A 19,603-nucleotide genomic window follows, 5' to 3' on the forward strand; every position below is an offset into this window, starting at 1 on the left:
CGAATTTTCGAGTTAAATAAGTAAGTGTAGTTCATTTCGGTTCATTCATTTCATTTCAAACACTCTTATACATTTATACATTTATATATATAGAGAGATGAAAGCAGAATATAAATTATTAGAATCATTAACAGTATCAAATTTAATCGATGTTGAGAAATACAAGTCATCTAGTGGTTTGACCATTTACCTTGCCAACTCGGTCAACCCTTTTACAAATGGCTACATCTTTATTCCAACTGAAGCAAGTTCTCATGATGGATGTCCACACACTCTCGAACATCTTATCTTTCTTGGATCAGAAGACTACCCGGTCAAAGGTTTCTTGGATATCACCTCGACCAAGTGTTTTGCCAATGGAACCAATGCTTGGACTGATGTAGATCATACTGCATATACTTTAAAAACTGTAAGACCAACTATATATGACAATGATATAAATCTATATATCTCTAACACCTCTCTCTCTCTCTCAGGCAGGAACTGAAGGTTTCTTGACTGCATTACCAATCTTTTTGGATCATGTTTTGTATCCAACACTTACTGATCAAGGTTTCCTTACTGAAGTACATCATATCAATGGTGAAGGTAAAAATTCTGGTGTAGTTTATAGTGAAATGGTAAAGTATATGTATATATATATATATATATATATATATCTCTCGTGCCTGTCATTAATCTTAACCCTTTTATTCTTTATTTTTGTTAGCAAGAAGTTGAAACAAAAAAAGGAAATATGTTGATTAATGAAGCTACCAAATATATTTATACATCAGATTGTGGATTTAAATATGAAACTGGTGGAAAATTGGAAGATCTTAGATCTTTAAAGTCAGAGACTGTAAGACAATTCCACAAAACCTTTTACAGACCAGATAATGTTGCCATTTTGATTGTTGGAGCTGTCAATAGTCAAGATGTTTTCAAATCCATCGAGAAAATGGAAGCAAAGATCTTATCACGTGGTACTTTACCACCAGCACCTCGTCCATTCTCCGTTCAACCTACTCTTTTTAGTCAAGACATTGTAAAGACTGTCAATTTCCCATCAGAGGATGAAACCGTTGGTGATTGTTATCTTTGTTTTAATGGTGATATCAATTATGATCAACATGAATTAATTGCTGCTATTTCTGTTTTAAATGTATGTAAAAAATATTAATAATAATAATTAGTTAATATTGATCATCAAGCTATAACTATATTAACTATTAATTGTTTTATTAAAAAAAGGATTACTTAACTGATGGTGTAACTAGTCCAGTTGGAGGTGAAATGGTTGATATCGAAGAACCATATGCATCAGATGTTGTTGGATATGATCAAGAACGTCATAAAATTATTCATGTATGTAACTAAAAACAATAACAAATAACAAATAACAAAATATGAATATATATTAATAATCTTTTTCTTTTCTTAGAGTATTTATTTTTCAAATTGTTCAGTTGATAGAATGGATCAAATTAAAGATAAATTTTTAGAAATTATGAAAAGATTAGTTGAAGAAAAGGAATTTGATATTGAAAGAATGAGATCAATCATTGAACAAAGTAAACAAAAGGTAAGGAAAAATATTATAAAACCAATATAATTATATTCATTTTAAAATTCTTTTTAGACATTATTTTCATTAGAAAAATCACCAGAAAATTTAATATCTGATAATGTAGCAATTGATTTTGTTTATTCAAAAGGACCAACAGAGTTTGGAAACCTTTTAAGTTTCCATTTTGATTTGTTTTTGGAAAAAGACGAACAATATTGGTTGGATATTATCGATCGTATCTACCTAAAGTCTCCATCTGCCTTTTTTATGGCCAAACCATCAAAAGAGGAATCGGTAAAGATATTAGAGACGGAAAAGAAGAGATTAGAAAAACAAATTCAAGATCTCGGCGAAACTAAACTAAAAGAACTTGGTCAACAAATTCAAGACGCCAAGACATTCAATGACACACCCATTGATGATTGGTCAAAGTACCAAATAGAGTCTCCATCACCAAACTCTATTCGTTTCCACCAACTTGTCACTGTTTGCGATGATAAACCACTCGTTGACGATCAAGATCACAAGAAGCTGGTCGACTATATCACTTCTGATAGTTCAAAAACATTACCATTCCAAATGCAATTCAGTCATTTTGAAAAGACCCTATTCATTCAAATCTTAATGTTTTTTAATACTCGTAATCTTCCAAATCATATTCGTCCCTATTTGGAATTATTTTCTCAATTATTCTTCCTTGTATGTAAAAAAAAAGAAAAAGAAAAAAATATTTTTAAATATTAAGATTTGTTTCTAACATTGTATTTATTTATTTTTTTAGTCACCAATTAAAGGAGAAACAGATGAAGAAGAAGAAATTATTAGTCATGAAGAAGTTGAAATGTTATTATTGGATCATTTTATTGAAAATGATTTCAAAAATGGTTTCTCTTTTTGCTTTGAACAGTATATGAGTGGAAAGTTCATTTTGGTCAAGGAGAATTATGAAGATGGCATTGATTTGATTGGATCGATTTTCAAGGATATTATATTTGATGAATCACGTATAAAGGTTATAGTTCAACAATGTTTGGATGAAATCCCATCAGAGAGAAATGATGCTCCAGAAGTTGCTCGTAAATTGCATGAACACCACAACTTTGACAAGGAGTCCTCAAACTTGGTCCAACAAAACTTCCAAAAACAATTTGTCCTCTTGACCAAGATTCTACAAGACTTTGAAAATCAAGACAAGGAAATGATCCAAAAGCACATTGACGCACTTGAAACCATCAAACAACTTCTCAACGATCCAGCAAACATCACCATTCAAGTAGCTGGTAACATCTACAGTTTGGACAACCCAAAGAAACCATGGGAAATTATATTTGAAAAAGAAGAAGAGTCTACATCTGCTGCTGCTGTCCGTCCAGAACCATTCTTCCAATATGAAGTACGTGATTTACAAGCAATGACAAAAGCACAAGCCGATGTGTTGTTCATCCCTGGAACAGGATCATCTCATTTCTATCGTGTTGTTCCACTTGCCCTAGACTATAGTCAAGTTATTACCAAAGAATACGCCTCTTTGGTAGTTGCCACCAACTATTTTACTCAAATGGAAGGTCCCATTTGGAAATTGCTAAGAGGTTCTGGTTATTGTTACTCACCAGATCTCAGTGTAGAGGTTGAAGAAGGATTTTTAATTTTTAAATGTCACAGAAGCTCAGATCCAAATATGGCATTCAAGATATCAAAGGATATTGTTTCAAATGCTCTAAAGAATGAATTGGATGCACAATGGGTAATTGGGGCAAGAAGTCAAACCGTTTACGATCAATCATCAAGATTTAGTACGATTTTCAAAACCTATCAACAATCGGTTCTCAACACTTTAAGAAAATGGGGACCAAATGGATTCCATGGAATCCTTTCCTTGATACCTCAGGTAAATGAACAAGACATGAAGGAATCCATGTCCAAATACTTGGTCGATTTGTTTGACGATACCAAATCATACTTTTCATTGGTATCTTCTGATATTTCCAATATTCAAGCCATCGTTGACAATTTTAATGGTGAAAATGGTAAACCAACTTTAAATATTGTTAGTGCCGAAGATTATTTTAAATAAACAATATATGGTAAATGTTTATTTTTTCTTTAAATCAAATGATATTTTACAACCGCATGATTTTATGGTATTTGGATTACTTGCAACACAAAAGCTACTTCTCATCAATTCAGATTCATAATCAATGACCGAACCCTTCATCATATCCAATGATATCTTATCGATAATTACTTCTGCTCCATCTTTAATAAATACTCTATGAAAAAGAAAAAAAAGATAAATGGATCCAGTGAGAAACTTGAATTGAATGGACCAATATATTATTATTTATAGAATGTTTAAATTGTACTTACACATCATCTTCTTGAAGATTTTTATCAACTTTAATGATATATTGGAAACCACTACAACCACCAGTATCTACCATCACTCTAAGTCTGGTTTCTTCATCTTTAATTTCATTTTTAACTCTATTTAATTCCTTTAAATAATATCAAATGTCAGTTATTGTATATTCTGTTGATGAATCGATTGTAAACATTACATTTGAACATCGTTCGGTAATTTGAATCTCGTATTCATTTGTATCGCTTTCAAGTTTTGGTATAGAAGAAGAAGAGGAGGAGGAATAATATTTTACAGAAGAGGATGAGGAGGAGGAGGATAAGAAATCATTAAAAGATAATTGATGTTGATGGAGAGATAGAGATGATAAAGGATAATAAGAAAAGGATGTAGATGTCTTGTTTGTAATGATGTTTTGTTGAATGACCCTGTTGTTGGATGCACTGACGTTGGGTGTGTGGGTTGCTGCTGATCTAACTAAATTAGACAATTTAAATGATTGTCTTAGCATTGATTGTTGTATGTATGTATATTTTAACTAATACTAATACTACTACTGGTCTATTATCTAAACAACTAATTAATTAATTCAGATGTGTTGTTGTTGTTACTTTATCGTTAAGCAAATTTGAATTTGAATAATGACTTGGACGAATCATCATTAGTTGTTTTCAAAATTCTTCTTCGATCGAGTATCATTCTATTTCACAACCTATCTCTCTCTACCAGTTAAAGGGATATATACATTTATAAAACTCAATGAACTATTCATCATTGATTAACAATGATCAATTCAGTCGATCGACTACAAGATTGAACCTACAGAATATAACTCGTACATTTGTTGATATCGATAATGTATCTTTCCTAACATCTGCGACCTCTTCACAATCCTCTTCACAATCCTATTTATCATATTGTACAACTAATTCATCTTCACAACAATCTTCTTCCTCTTCCTCTTCCTCTTCACAACCAAATATACAAACCCCTAAAAATCAAGTTGGAGCTACTACACAAACCAAACCAGAAATGCCAAAGTTAGAATCAAGAGGAGCACCTATCGCTATAAATAGTGAATGGATGGAACATAAATTGGCGAAACCATTGATGAGTAGGAGAACTGGTAATATACTATTCACTGTAACATGTACAATATCAACCTATCTTTGTTTAATTATGGATTATGGAGATGCAGATACTGAAACTGCTGCAACACCAGTATGTATAATAGATAATCAATAGTAATAATAATATTATTGACCATAACCTAATAATAATCATTCTCTTTTCTTTGTAGATTAAAGAATTTCATGATAGAATATTATCAGAATGGTTAGGATATCCAGTTAGACCAATTATTTATAAATGGGAAATGGCAGTAAGAGATTTATTTAATGCCAAATCAATTGAAGATAAATTATCACCAGGACAATTGGAACGATACAAGAACTCTGGTGAATTTGAAAAAAGAAAATCGGATCCATTTACAATGCCAGAGAGAAAGAAAAAGAAAAAGGAAACACCAGATGAAAAAGTTGATAGAGAGATTAGAGAAACCAAAGAAGACATTATTGCAATGGAAAAAATGTTTAATGATTATATTAAAACAAAATGGTTGGAAAAAAATATTCCAAATTATAATAGTGATAGTAATAATGATAATAAAAATTAAATCATCAAACCTAAATATATATATATATATATCTATTTCTTTTCTATTTCTTTTCTTTTCTTTGTTTAACCAATTTTTATTGTTGTCTTAGGGAGTCCAATTGTTCTTTTGTATAAATAACTGAACCTGTATCATAACTTCCTTCTTCATCTTCATCCTCTTCTTCTTCATCCTCCTCTTCATCCTCTTCATCATAATCATCACTATTTATATTTGCTTTTGAAAATTTATCTGCTAATGAACCTCTAAATACAACGGAACCGCCCTTGACAGTATCGGAAAAGATGACGGTTCCACCATTGCCATTGTCTTCGTCGTCCGAGTGGTGAATAAAAGTTCCACCATTGCCACCATCTTCTTCATCGTTTTCGACGGTTGCACGGTTGGTAATTGTGTTGATACGCAAAAGAGTGCCTTGCTTGACACCGGCCGAGTTGGAAGTGTCGCCGTCATCAGCCTCTTCTTCTTCTGCTTTTTTTCTTCTATACTCTTCCATGACGGGAATACATTCCTCGACCAACTCTGAAATGATTTGGGTTGTGTTATTTTTGCCTCTCTGGATGAATGGATGGTTGAGAAGTTCGGTGGCCGTTGGTCTCTTGTCGGCCTCCTTGTTGAGACATACCGAGATAAAATCGTTAAACTCGGGTGACCAATCGCTTGGCTTTTCAAATGTTGGTGGATTACGAAGAGGAATTACAAAAATGACTTTAATTGGGTTCATATTAAAATGTGGGGGCTTGCCATCTGCCATCTCAATGGCTGTAATACCCAATGACCATATATCTGCTTTGAAATCGTATCCAGACGATCCCTTTGGTGTTGAAATTACTTCTGGACTCATCCAATATCTAAAATTGAGGAAAAAAAAGAAAAGAAAGAGTGAATTAGTTTATATATTCTTATTTTACTCTTTCTGTCTATTATATTATATTTTTTCTTTAACATACGGTGAACCAACTACTGTTTTTTGTTTCATACCAGTATTTACAAGAATAGCAGAGACACCAAAATCACTTAACTTTCCCTTTCCTTTTCGAGTCAACAAGACGTTACCAGCCTTTACATCTCGATGTAATATTTTGTTGGAGTGGAGGTAGATCAAACCCTCTATGACGTTGTGTAGAATGGCTGCTATTTGGTTCTCTGTTAATTTTCTTTGACACATTTGCATGATATCGAGGACGGAGCCACCGTCACAATACTCCATGACGATCATCAGATTGCTGTCCTTGAGATAGCAACCGTGGTACTGTACAATGCATGGACACTCTGACGTCTCCTTTAGAATGGTGATTTCTCTTTTCAAACTCTGATTGTTTTCATCGGGCTCCATCTCTAGAAACTTTATAGCTACAATATTGTTGGTGACTGTATTGACACATGTGCATACAACTCCAAATGATCCTTGTCCTATCACTTCTAAAACCCTAAACAATTGTTCAGGATCTTCTTGTGATATATCTGCATTTAATGACATTGTTGTCTAAATCTAATATGATGTAATAGTTGTAATGTAATAGTAATAGTAATGTATGTTTTACTCTTCTTTGCTACTGTAACTGATTGAGGTGTAAATAAAATGAAAAAGAAAGATGATTGATAGTAAAATTAAATATTATACAAATATAAATATATATATATATGAGGGACAGTAAGTAAGTAGTTTTTAGTGTAACTTTCTCCTCACAAACACAAAAAAAAAGCTTTGAAAAAATGAAATTATTTTTGCGATCGTGATTGCCGACCAATTCTCATCGTGTGGCTCACCACGACCACAATGCAAGATAGATAGATAATTAGACAGATACTATCTATCTTTTTTTAAAAATAGAATTTAAATCAAATAAATAAACAAAACAACTTTGTATTAGATATAGGTATTATTTTGAAAAATGAAATGATTTACTTTGTTCGAACAAAATGTTTATCATTTCTTCTTTTGATTATTATTAGTATTTATTAAACATTGAATGTTATTATTATTATTATTATTATTATTATCATGTGTTATTAGTAAAATGGTTGATTGGTTGATTGATTATTATTATTATTATTATTAGTATTTTGTGTGTGTGTGTGTGTATAAATATAATATATACAATATATTTTGATTTTGATTTTGATTTTTTTTTGAAATAAATAAAATAAATTAAATAAAAATACTACTACAAACTTTCTTTGGATCAATATAACTGTAGGGTGTGAAAACGGAAGAGTTTCGAATTTCAATGTCATTCGAGATGGATTGTAATTGTGATCGGAAGGAGGAGATGGCACGATTGAGTTTGGCATCGTGTAGTCGTTCGAATTGGTACGAGACATCGGCTAGTGATGGAAGACCAGTGTCGGTGTTGGAGAGGAGATGGGTGATGGTGATTTGGCTGAGTGACTCGTGGACGGGTGGCAGTGCGCCGACAATGGTTTCAAGTGAAATGTGGGTACCGGGCAATCGGATTTTACGTGGGTCCATGTAAAGGGCACCGGGTACGTTGGGTGTAAAGCCATACATGTCCCATTGGCCATGGTTGCCAATGGAATGCTCTACGGTTAAACGAAACATAATGTCGGTCACCAACTCGACAATGTCCTTGAACTTGTAGCCGCCACTTTCAAGGACGGTGGCACTAAACAGGCCTTTGATTTGACCGCCACGTTCGCTGGTCAGTTCCTTGATCCAAGCGTGTAGCTCAAAGTCCTTGTCAACGTCTTGCTCGACTTGGTAAAACACCGACAGTACATTGTGCACGAGTTGGTAGATGGCGTTGTAGACACGCAAACCATCGTCTCTGAAATGGTAGTTGGCGAGTGGTGAATAGGACGAATAGGCAGCGGCACCGTCAGAGACCGAGTCACTGTCGAGCATGTTGTTGCGCTTGAGACGGTTGATAAAGGTATTGTCGGTCCACTGGTAAGTGGTGTTGAACTTGCCGATAAAGGTGAGTGCGCCGATACTACCACCGCCGAGGAGCGTGTCGATGGGACCGTCCTTGCCAAGCAAATGGCCACGAGCACGCCAGTTAATATCCAACAATAGATGAAAGTGTGGATGGAGTAGCTGGTAGATAGGATGCGAGTCAGAGAGCGTGCGATGGGTAGCAATGCAAAACACCTCGCCCAAAAGATGGCATTCGTAGAGGTGTGTGATAAACTCCATGTGTTGGCCGTCGGCAGACTGGAACCAAATCTTGGCAAACAACCATTCCCACTCGGTATTGCTAGGGGTAAATACAGGCGACTCTGGGTCATTCTTGAGTATCTTGATGGCCAACGGATACAACTTTCCAGCACGATGCTCGTCGACAAAGAATATGGCGACTGGCGACGACACGTATCTATCAAACTTTAGGGCATTGTCAAAGTACTCTTGGTCACCCAACATACCATAGTCAATGACAAACAAGTAGCCCTTGTCCAACAGTTCATTGAAACTGAATCCAGTTGGGTTGCGTGTAATGTCGTCCATGATAGGTCTAGACTTGCTAATATCGAATATCTTGTCGTACGATCTTTCATTCCACATGCTACGTGTCAACTTGCACAATTGTCCACCATTAATTCCCTGCAGTCTCTGTCTACCAAATTCCTCATCATTTAACCATGCAAAATTATTAATCTCCTCTACAGTTTTGAATCTCTCCAAGATTCTTGGTTCATTCTGTACAACTATTAAATCCTTGTATTTTTCAACAGAATCTAATTCAATATTTTTTCTACTCATTATTTTTTGATTAATTAATCCTTGTAACTATAATATTATAAAAAAAAAAAAAAAATTAATACAATGTTCTTCAAAAAAAATATTTCTTTCTATTTACATTTGAACTAAATAAACTTAAACCATGTGGGATTAGAGAAGTTTGACCTAATTGTTCTTCTTTTGGTAATTGGTAGAGTGGTGCCATCAATTTAAATGATGGAGGTAAATTTGGGATTGTCTTGTCCTCGTGGCCAAAAATCTTGTTGCTCGTGGTAAAGTTGTATGTATTTACCTTTTTCTCTAATTTTAATTGTCTATTAACAATATAATGATCTTTGTGTGGTAAACATGCTAAAATTGATTAAATTATAGTATGATGATGATGATGACGATAATGTTAGTTCAATGAATTTGTATTTTGACAATAGTAATAGTTTCTGCATTATTATTATTATTATTATTCTTTGATTGTTGTTGGTTGTTGTTAACTTACTCATTTTCTGTGGTGGGTATTTAAAGAATGGTGAATTAAAATATTTATTAATTGGGTATCCACCAATTATTATATCTTCCTGTTGTTCTTGTTGTTGTTGATCATCCGATGACGACGATGACGACGACGATGATGATGATGATGATTGCTTTTGATGATGTACAACGTCTATAAAATCACTATCAAACATAAAATTCATTTTTGGAATTTTTTTTTTGTTTCTCCTTTGGAAAAATGTTGGTATTAATATTTTTTGTTGCCAATATATTTATAATCTAGTTGCTCGAGCAAGTCAGTTGGTTGATTGGTTGGTTTGGTTGGTTGGTTGGATGGTTGGATGGATGACTGTTCAAAATATGAATAGGATGGATGTGGATGGATGTCAGTTTAAAAAGTGGTGGTGTGGATGGAGCAATCGATTTTGCTGCAATTCTTGGTAGGACTTTTTAAACAAAGAATAGAATAGAATAAATAAAAAAAAGAATGGTAGGTGCGTGCGTGCGTAGTATGTAAGGTAAGGTAGTATGATTAATTAATTATCAAAAAAGTGAAATATTATTATTATTATTATTATTATTATTATTATTATTATTATTATTATTATTATTATTATATTATTATTATTATTATTATTATTAATAATATATATATAGTGATTATCAGAGCTAGCTAGCTATGGGTGAGAGTGTGTGAGTGAGGGTGTAATAAATAAATATATATATATAATATATTAGAGTGGGAACAAGAAGAGGAGGATGGTGTTGGGGGATTTTAAATCGTGGTATTGTTGTTGGATTATATTGATCAAACAATCAATCAATCAATCAATCCATCAATCAAATCAATTACTCTTTACTATATTCTATTCTTATGAAACGACCGCCCTGCAGCAGAGCAGGATAAATTAAATTCAATGATAAAGAAAGGAATGAAAAGTAGGGGTAGGTCGGTTTTGGGGCGGCTATTCTACTCCTTGGTGTTTTTGGGAGTAAAAAAGATGACGACTAGTTAACCGGGTGATGCACCGGCAATTGCTCGTGTTGTGGTGCTTTAAAATTTGGAAAGAATGGCAACCAATTGATTGATGGTGGCAATTTTAAAAAATTAAGGAAATTAAAAGCAAAAATAACAGGATGAGACAAAAAAAAAAAAAAAACAAAAGAGTAGTACTAAAAGGATAGGATTGGATGGAATTGATAAACCCCTACAATCAAAACTAAACTCTCGTGTAAGGAGGTAGGTGTATAGTATAGCAAGCGTAGTATTGATTTGTTGTCAATCAAATAATGCAATATATGATGATCGACAAGATGATGATGAACAACGACAACAACAACAACAACAACAATTCCTACTACTACTACTATTGTTATAATAATCAATCAGTGTGTAGAGGAGGGTATGAAATATATAAATATATATAAATAAAACAATGAGAAAATGGGGTATAATATAACAAGAGAGTAGAAGAGAATGGCAAGTCGACGACGACTAAACAGTGTGGGTAATGCCGAGAGAGAGTAATCAGTGTGTTGGAAAGCAATACAATATCAACAACAGGATCATGCAATCGATGATGATGATGATGTTGATGATAAACGTCCAGGTTTAGGGTTTGGTTAGGGTTGAGTGCGTGGGGTTGCAAAAAAATGGGCAACAATAAGATTAAATGATAAATGGTATAAATCGTAAACAAACACTGGTAGTGGTAGTGGTAGTGGTATGAATTGTTTTGGTTGGTATTGGATGATGGTAATGGAAGATGGGTTGGATAATAAAAAAAAAAACGTTTGTTGTTGTTGTTGTTGTTTTATTTAAAAGAATTGAATGGTTGGTACCTCCTATTATTATTATTATTATTAATATTATTATATTGTCCTTCCTTCCTTCTTTTCTTTCTATGTTGTTATTGTTGCTTTTTTGGTGTTTGTTGGTAATTAAATCGGATAAGGTTTTTGTTTGAACAAATTAAAATAACAATTTTTTGACAATCAAGCAATAACAAATGTGTGTCTTTTTGATTCTGCTGATGCTGCTGCTACTGCTGCGAAAAGAAGAATCGAAATCTGTGGCTGGCTAGAATGGAAGGGGCGGTTGTATGGTGTTTAAAATTGGTTACTCTAGAGTGTGATGTGAAGATGATGATGATGAGTTGTGGAGGGGGCTGATGATGTTGATGATGACTATGTTTCTACACAATATTTATCATATCAATCGAATCGACGTCGACGTGCCAACAAAAATGGTGAGGTAGGGGAAATTGGTGATCAGGTTGACTTTTTCTTGTGCTATGATCATGATTACCATTACCATGGTTTTCTAGAATGCACAGTAGTACTGTACTACTCATCACCTACCTTTCCTTTTACTACTACTTGAATTGTTTGATCAAGAGGATCGATGGGTTCCTCTGCAAATTTGCCAACCCCCCCCCCTACAATAGAGTCGGGTGGGGGGAGTTTGGTCAATTGAACTGTGCCAAGCAAATAATGCAACAACGGGCAAATGGGTTATTGTTTTGTCCACTCGTGTTTGGATTTGGACTGGTCAGTCTGCTGTTGATCTGTCTGACGAGTCGTTCAACCAACCCTGTTTGTGCAAGATATGTGGATGCTTATTACCAATTATGAGTGTGTGTTGCAGTGCGTTGCAGTTTTAATGGGGGGTGTGTTTAACATATTGATTGGATTGGTGGTGTTGGGTCTGAAAAACAATCCAACGTTGGATGTGATTTAGTGGGTGTGACAGCAGAGATGAATCCAATCCAAATGAAATGGAAATGGAATCAATCAAACAAAGATGATGAAGATGATTGATTAATTAATTGATTCTATAAGACGAGACGACAAACTTACAACTATTGGGTAATGATAATAACAATAATAATAATCACAATCGAATATGGATTTGATTTTTAATTAATGCGCAATGATGATGGATAATTAATTAATTGTGATTGACAATGTGATTGTACGATTGTGTGGGAGTGAGGTTCGAAGAGAGAGTTTGGGGTTACTTACTTAGTTTGTTGGGTTCTAAAAAGATTGAGATATTCTCAAGACAATATTACGATTATTATTATTATTATTATTATTATTATTATTAGGTTGTTGGGAAAACCGATTGATGTATTATGTTGTGTAGGTAGATAGAATAGATTGGAATAAATGAATACGAATTGAATTCTTTCTTTTAATCTTTCTCCTCTTTCCTTTGTTCTTCTTGCTCCTTGCTCCTTGAAACTATCGAATTATTATTTTTAATCAATATTTAGATTAGCCTTGAAACCTCCTCCTGCAACAACTTCATTGAAACTTCCTGATGATGCTGCTGCTGCTGGTGCCCCTGCTTGTCAGTGGTAGGTGTATGACGGCATTCATTCAGCGTGTCTGCTCAAGTCAACCCCCGTCGATACAACCGCCTATAACCCAACAGGTCCAGAGATTCTTGATGAGGAGGGGGGGTTCCAAACTGACCAATTAGGTGTCACCATGCAGTACCAATGAACAACCGCCGCAGCACATGCAGCCAGTCACACAATGTCATGAGAGGCATCTTGTGTGATGGACACTTTGTTTGTCTAAGCTGATCGGATGAGATTGCCTAGACAACAATAGGTTAAGGGGTTTTCATCATCCATCTACAGTTGCAACAAACTACCACTTGTCCTGTCATACCATTGGTGCCCCTTTTGCATCTGTTGAAAGTTTGGAGATAATGCAAGAGATTTTAAAAAGCTATGAATGATGATTGATGATCTTGAGTGTGTGTTTAGCTTGTCGTCTTTCTTGTTTGAACATCACATAGAGCACACCCCCACACTTTGAAAACCTCATGGTTCAACTCATTTCCTTTTTCAATTTTTTTCATGCCCTCCATCATCTTGTGGTGGGGGTCTCGATTGTTAATTTAAAAGAATCAAATCAATGATGGATGAGCCTCATCCACAAAAGAACTGTTTGAGAACCTCTTTTATTTTTTTGATTGATTGGCAAGAAAGGTCAGATGGTACACCATATTTTAAAAGATCTTTCTCTCTCTCTTTTAATTTCATGATAGGAGGGAGTATACACCCCTTCCTCTTGACTTCTAATTTTACCAACATATAGATATAGACCAATTCATGTGTGATACAATTCTTCTTGTTGTGACATTTATTTTTAAAGTATTCTATCTATGTAAAATGTTCTAATTAAAGCTTGATTTTTCTCAAACCATCAAACAAATCTAATTTAAGAGTATGCAGAGTCTAAAAAAAAAAAAAGATCTAATTTTGTCGTGAGGCTAAAAGGATCCTTTTAATTATTCCTTTGCAGATTTTTTTGTTTGTGTGAAAAAATAGGAGATACATATATATATATTTATCTATCTATATTTATATATATATGTTGACTTTTCTCCATTATGTGCATTTACTGGATTTATTTGTTTTGTTTTAGTTTTTTTTTAGTTTGTGGAAACTTTACAAATACAAACTCGAAGGTTAGCGATTCTAGTGAGGTATGCCCTTTTTAATTCCAAGGCAAGGTCTTCCATTTTAACAGGTTTAGCAAGGTATTGACACATACCACTATGTAAACATTTCTCTTTGTCTTCACTGTAGGCGTTTGCTGTCAATCCGATAATATGAGGTCCCGAGTCTTGTTGATAGAGTTGACGAATTCGAATGGTAGCTTCACAACCATCTAAAAGTGGCATGTGCATATCCATCAAGATGACATCGACCATTCTACCACTTTGGAGATAATCGATTGCTTGTTGACCATTGACCACAAATATTAAGTTTTCGGCTGGGTATCCAAGACGAGTAAGATAACGTCCGGCCACCTTTTGGTTAATGACACTATCCTCTGCAATTAAAATCTTTAATGGATATCGTTTGGCAACCATTTCCATTGGTATATCTGTATCATTGGCAATTGATCCTCTTCTTTTTAATACAGAATTTAATGGTGGTGAAGCTGACATTAAAGATTGTGAAATTGGATTTGGTAAAAGTGAAACATTTGTTGAAGATGAATTTGAGTTATTAATATTTTGATTATTTTGAATTAATTGTGAAGATAAAGGAGACAATAATGTCGACATTGGTGAAGTTGATGATGTTTGTTGTTGTGGTTGTTGTTGTTGTTGTTGTTGATGACTTTTAAACATATTTGGAAGAGTGATTAGGTCAGAGGGAGGAGGAGGGGATGTTTGGCAATGACAATATCCATTGCCACCTGTACAAGTGGTATTTGAAATAGAGACTGTAGTATTCGATGACTCTATTGATAGTGGTGGGATAGAGAGTGGAGGAGTAATGGTAATTGGAATCCTTACATTACTATTGGATGCGATGAGTTGATTGATGATTCTTTTTTGTTGTGCCTGTTGTTCTTGAAGATGATGTTGTTGGTGATCCAATGCCGACACTCCCATTGACGCCGACGATGCACTCAATCGTTTCTGATTGTTATTATATGATGATGACGGTGACATTATCCCACTCGACGAAGAGTTGAGTGAAGGAGGAAGTGAAAGTGAAATTTGATTGTCATTGATGGTATTTCTAATTTGTTGGTTGGTTGGCGCGGTTTGAGAATTATTGTTGATTTGGTAGTAGAGACTGGATGGTGTGGCGTTGACGTCGTTGAGGTGGAGTGGAGGTGTGCTAAGTTGGATGTGTGGAGGATTGAATTTACTGAAATGTTTGAGATGACTGTACAGACACTCTCGCAACATACTGTATTTGACAGGTTTCTTGAGCAGAGGTATGTTGTTGTTGATGGGTGAATTTGAGTATCCAATGACAATCGTCTTGATGCTGTTGACCGTGTCTTGGCTATAGTCGTCAAGTGCCTGTTGGATAGAGTCGCGTCGAGCAACCGCCGACTTGTCGTCAAGTGCTGCGCCGTTGGAGATGCACGTCTCTTCCATCAGTATGATCGCATTAAGCTTGGCGTCTTCGCCAGCAGCAGCAGCAGTATCAGCCTTTTCATCCTTTTCACATGTTTATATTTCTTTCCAATGATTTGACCTTTTCTAAAATTATTGATACGTTGGTTCATCTCTTGAAACGACGAATAGACGAGTGTTTCAACACCCCATTCACGTGTCCAAGACACGATCATCTGACCCAACAGCTCTTGCTTGGTCAACAAAAACACCTTGCTCGGACATGGGTATGAATAGGTGCTAATGTTTCGCTCGACCACATTCCTAATGTACCGACGATTAGTACAATCGCTTGGCAAAAACACCTGTACCGAAAAGTAAAACGTGCTGCCATGATTGACCTTGGAGTCAAACCAAATGTCACCTCCTAATAGTCGCGTCAATTTCTTGGAGATGGCCAGTCCCAGACCGCTACCCCCATAATTTCTTGTGATTGACACATCATATTGACTAAACTCTTTAAAGAGACGTTCTCTGCCCTCTTCGGGTATACCAATACCAGTGTCTTTTACCCAAAACTTGAGTTTACCATAATTGCCACCAATCGTCTTTTCGTTGAATATTCGGTTGATACAAGTTGGTTGTTGAGCAACCTCGTTCTTTTCGGCCGAGCATCCAACCACAACCCTACCCTTTTCAGGTGTAAACTTCATTGCATTTGATAATAGGTTGGTGAGGACTTGACGAATACGATAGAAATCACCAATCACACAAGGAACTGCCTCCTTGTCCAACTGATATACAATATCTATATTCTTTTGCTCGGCAATGGTTGTTAAAATATCGACTGCATCTTCTACAAGACCCAAAGGTGAAAATTCTGCCTCTTCCAATTCAATCTTGTCTTCTTCCAATTTACTCAAATCCAATATATTATTTATCAATACCAATAATGCTTCTCCACATATATTTATAGTCTTGCAACAATCTAATTGATCTGCTATTATAGTTGGATAATTATTTCCATTTAATGTTGGTGATCCAATAAATGGTTGTGGAGGTTGTGTAGATGATGATGATGAAGATGACGAAGGTATATCTTGAGTACTATTATTATTATTATTAATATTATTATTACTATTAATATCAACTACTGGTTGAAATGGTTGAATTGGTTGTTGTTGTTGACTTTGACTTTGACTTTGATGAACTGGTTGAATTGATTGTTGTTGAATAATATTAATTAAACAATTATTCATACCAAGAATACCGGCAAGGGGGGTACGCATTTCATGAGACATTGTTTGTAAAAAGATAGCTTTTGCCTTTTCAGCTCTTTCGATGCGAGCTTGAGCTGTTTTTTGGTCGTTGGTGTCGGTACAACTACCGATCCATTTGACGAGGACGCCTGGGGTAGAGACTGAGAAAAATCCAGAGCCGTTTGTAGTCGAAGGGCTGCTCGAGGCGCTTCCACTACTCGAGGAGGAGAAGCTGCCACTGCTGCTCGATGGTGACGACGAGGAGGTGATTAATTGCGAGGGTTCCACATAGGGTTCGGCACGAATCAAGAACCAACGGTATTCACCCGTCCAACTCTTGAGTCGTACCTCTGCCTCGAATTTCTTTGCCGACGAAATAGAATCTTTCCAAAGTTTGTTTACATTGGAGCCCATTTCAGAGTGTGTGATCAATGCCCAATCCAATTGTTGTCCGGCATGGTCAATGCCAAAGTATTGGAGCCATTGTCTATTTACAAATTCCAACCGACCCCTATTATTGGTCACAAAAACCATTTGAGGGATCGATTCGAGTACATATTTGAGCCGTAGCTCTGTAACCTGGTCGACACGTTCGTCAATCTTGTTTTCAAGGTGTTCTAGTCGACTCCTAACCTCTCGTTCACTTTCCAACGTTTTTATCTTTTTCATCTCTTCTTTGGTCACTTCATCGATTGTAAACCAGAATCGATTAGGTGTCTCTGATGAACACTCTTTCATGTGACATATCGATCCACGTTTCCACATGATCCTATCCAATGAAAATAAATCTTCTTGTTTTGGTAATATTCCTGATTGTATATATCTTGGATATGAAAACTAAAAAGAAAAGTAAGATTGATATTAATATCTATCTTTTTTTCCTTACTTTTTTACTTTTTTTTTTAACATACTTTAACTTTTTTCTTTTTATGTAAACATTTTAATATATTTGTAATCCATAATGCAAGAAAGTAAGGAGGTAGTTTTAAATCACTACCAGCTGTGAAACCATCGAGTGCTCTCATTGCAGGTGTAGGGTTTTGCCATGAACTAAACTTTCCCAATGTTTCTTGTGTTGCCTTGTTGGTCATGACGAATCGAAAGTCAAAGTATTTGTCCAGAGGTTCTTTGGTGGTTGTATAGTCATAGATACTATTGATAATGACATTTCTATTGTTTGTACTATTACTCGCTATGATTTCATACAAATCTTCTCGTAGTGGAGGATTGTCAACCAACTGTATAAAATCAATAATACCAAACATACTAGGTAACAAATCCGACAGAGATTCTGTTGGTCTATTATGAAAGTATGGTACAGTTGGTATTGAAAATGTAGGCCCATCTGTAGTAGTAGTAGTATTATTAGTACTAGCAGGTGATTGCATCTTTTGTTGTTGAGATTGTTGAGATTGTGTAGATGTAGTAGATGTAGTAGATGTAGTAGTATGAGGAGGGTGTTGTTGTTGTTGTTGTTGTTGTTGTTGTTGTTGTTGTTGTTGTGGTTGTTGTTGTTGTTGTTGTTGTTGTTGTTGTTGTTGTTGTTGTTGTTGTTGTTGTTGTTGTTGTTGTTGTGGTTGTATGTGATCCATTGTTATCTTGTGTGTGTGTGTGCTATGTATGCTATTACTGTTGTAATTTCATTTTATAAGTTTGATTATCTAATAAATAAATAAGTGGTAGTAGTTGTGTATGTGTGAAGAGAGAGATCTCTAAACTTGTATATCTCTATCTATATTCTTCTTTCTTATTGTGTGTTTTGGGTTGTACAACTGTTATTTTAATTGGTTATTCGACTACTCTGCGCAAAGTAATTAAGTACGTCGTGCAAGTCACCTGCAAATTAAAATTATCTGTCTGTTTTTTAACGAACCGCAGAACTTGACCTGTTTTTTAAAAATGAATTTTTGCGAAACATCACGCACTCTCACTCAACTCAAAAAAGTTCGTTCAGAGCATACCACTCAGTTCTACTACTACTATTATCTCTTGCATCTACTAACTGATACCTTCAAACGAATTCGACTCACACAAATCTCACACACTCACACAAACACACACACACAAGACGGACGGATAATTCGATTTACAAATTTTATATTTACCTCTATTCATTTCAACCCATTGTTGTCATTCATTCATTCATTAAATATTATGAATTTAATTTCTGTCTTGTTGTTTTGGGATAAAAGATATAAAAAGAGAGCCAAAAATCCAAACCAAATATCCAAGCTTCGAAGGGAGTTTTATCAATACCAAAAAATAATAATTTTGTCGTCCGAACGAAGTGCCAAGAACACGATGTGTCAAGATCAACAAAGAGCGATCCAATTGAGTTGCTGTGTGTGGAGTGCCAACTTTACAACCTTTTTTTTTATCAATTCAAACTACAAATAATCAATTATACTACAAATACAAATATATAATCATATAACAAGATAAAGAAAGAAAGAAAGTTATAGTAGTAGTAGTAGTAGTAGTAGTAGTAGTAGTAGTAGTAGTAGTAGTAGTAGTAGTAGTAGTAGTAGTATTAGTATTTATATATTTATATAGTTTGAGAGAGTCGGAGCTAGCTGGTTTTTTAAAAAGAAGACTATACTATAATAACGATGAAACTATCATTCATAAACATCATTTCTGTTCTATTATTATCGGTCGTTGTATTGTTTCAACATGTTGATAGAGTGCAGT

The 19,603-nt window shown here is 34.8% G+C and overlaps 6 protein-coding genes across 6 annotated transcripts; 2 read left to right on the forward strand and 4 right to left on the reverse strand.

Annotated features, from left to right (window-relative positions):
- Positions 1–97: 97 nt before the first annotated feature.
- DFA_00940 (uncharacterized protein) lies at positions 98–3,623 on the forward strand (the record flags this gene model as incomplete). The annotated part of the gene is made up of 7 exons (XM_004358860.1): positions 98–409; positions 477–620; positions 710–1,144; positions 1,234–1,347; positions 1,424–1,564; positions 1,622–2,248; positions 2,331–3,623. The coding sequence occupies 7 exons, from the start codon at positions 98–100 to the stop codon at positions 3,621–3,623; spliced, it is 3,066 nt and encodes a 1,021-aa protein (XP_004358917.1).
- A 62-nt stretch (positions 3,624–3,685) lies between these two features.
- DFA_00941 (HesB/YadR/YfhF domain-containing protein) lies at positions 3,686–4,567 on the reverse strand (the record flags this gene model as incomplete). The annotated part of the gene is given in 5 exon segments (XM_004358861.1): positions 3,686–3,702; positions 3,722–3,819; positions 3,917–4,044; positions 4,108–4,305; positions 4,520–4,567. The coding sequence occupies 5 exon segments, from the start codon at positions 4,565–4,567 to the stop codon at positions 3,686–3,688; spliced, it is 489 nt and encodes a 162-aa protein (XP_004358918.1).
- Positions 4,568–4,667: 100 nt separating this feature from the next.
- Positions 4,668–5,583, forward strand: DFA_00942 (uncharacterized protein; the record flags this gene model as incomplete). The annotated part of the gene is made up of 2 exons (XM_004358862.1): positions 4,668–5,129; positions 5,209–5,583. The coding sequence occupies 2 exons, from the start codon at positions 4,668–4,670 to the stop codon at positions 5,581–5,583; spliced, it is 837 nt and encodes a 278-aa protein (XP_004358919.1).
- A 76-nt stretch (positions 5,584–5,659) lies between these two features.
- dst4 (putative protein serine/threonine kinase) lies at positions 5,660–9,975 on the reverse strand (the record flags this gene model as incomplete). The annotated part of the gene is made up of 6 exons (XM_004358863.1): positions 5,660–6,434; positions 6,534–7,069; positions 7,760–8,491; positions 8,816–9,331; positions 9,402–9,634; positions 9,777–9,975. The coding sequence occupies 6 exons, from the start codon at positions 9,973–9,975 to the stop codon at positions 5,660–5,662; spliced, it is 2,991 nt and encodes a 996-aa protein (XP_004358920.1).
- A 4,033-nt stretch (positions 9,976–14,008) lies between these two features.
- On the reverse strand, positions 14,009–18,504 carry dhkH (histidine kinase; the record flags this gene model as incomplete). The annotated part of the gene is made up of 4 exons (XM_004358864.1): positions 14,009–14,025; positions 14,249–15,154; positions 15,817–17,749; positions 17,824–18,504. The coding sequence occupies 4 exons, from the start codon at positions 18,502–18,504 to the stop codon at positions 14,009–14,011; spliced, it is 3,537 nt and encodes a 1,178-aa protein (XP_004358921.1).
- Positions 18,505–18,569: 65 nt separating this feature from the next.
- DFA_00945 (uncharacterized protein) lies at positions 18,570–19,547 on the reverse strand (the record flags this gene model as incomplete). Its single annotated transcript, XM_004358865.1, has 3 exons — positions 18,570–18,573; positions 19,329–19,485; positions 19,529–19,547. The coding sequence occupies 3 exons, from the start codon at positions 19,545–19,547 to the stop codon at positions 18,570–18,572; spliced, it is 180 nt and encodes a 59-aa protein (XP_004358922.1).
- Between the last annotated feature and the right edge of the window lie 56 nt (positions 19,548–19,603).

Source organism: Cavenderia fasciculata, assembly GCF_000203815.1.
Source record: "Cavenderia fasciculata unplaced genomic scaffold Scf_Dfasci-F-a-25c12.r2-5, whole genome shotgun sequence".
Taxonomy (NCBI): domain Eukaryota; phylum Evosea; class Eumycetozoa; order Acytosteliales; family Cavenderiaceae; genus Cavenderia; species Cavenderia fasciculata.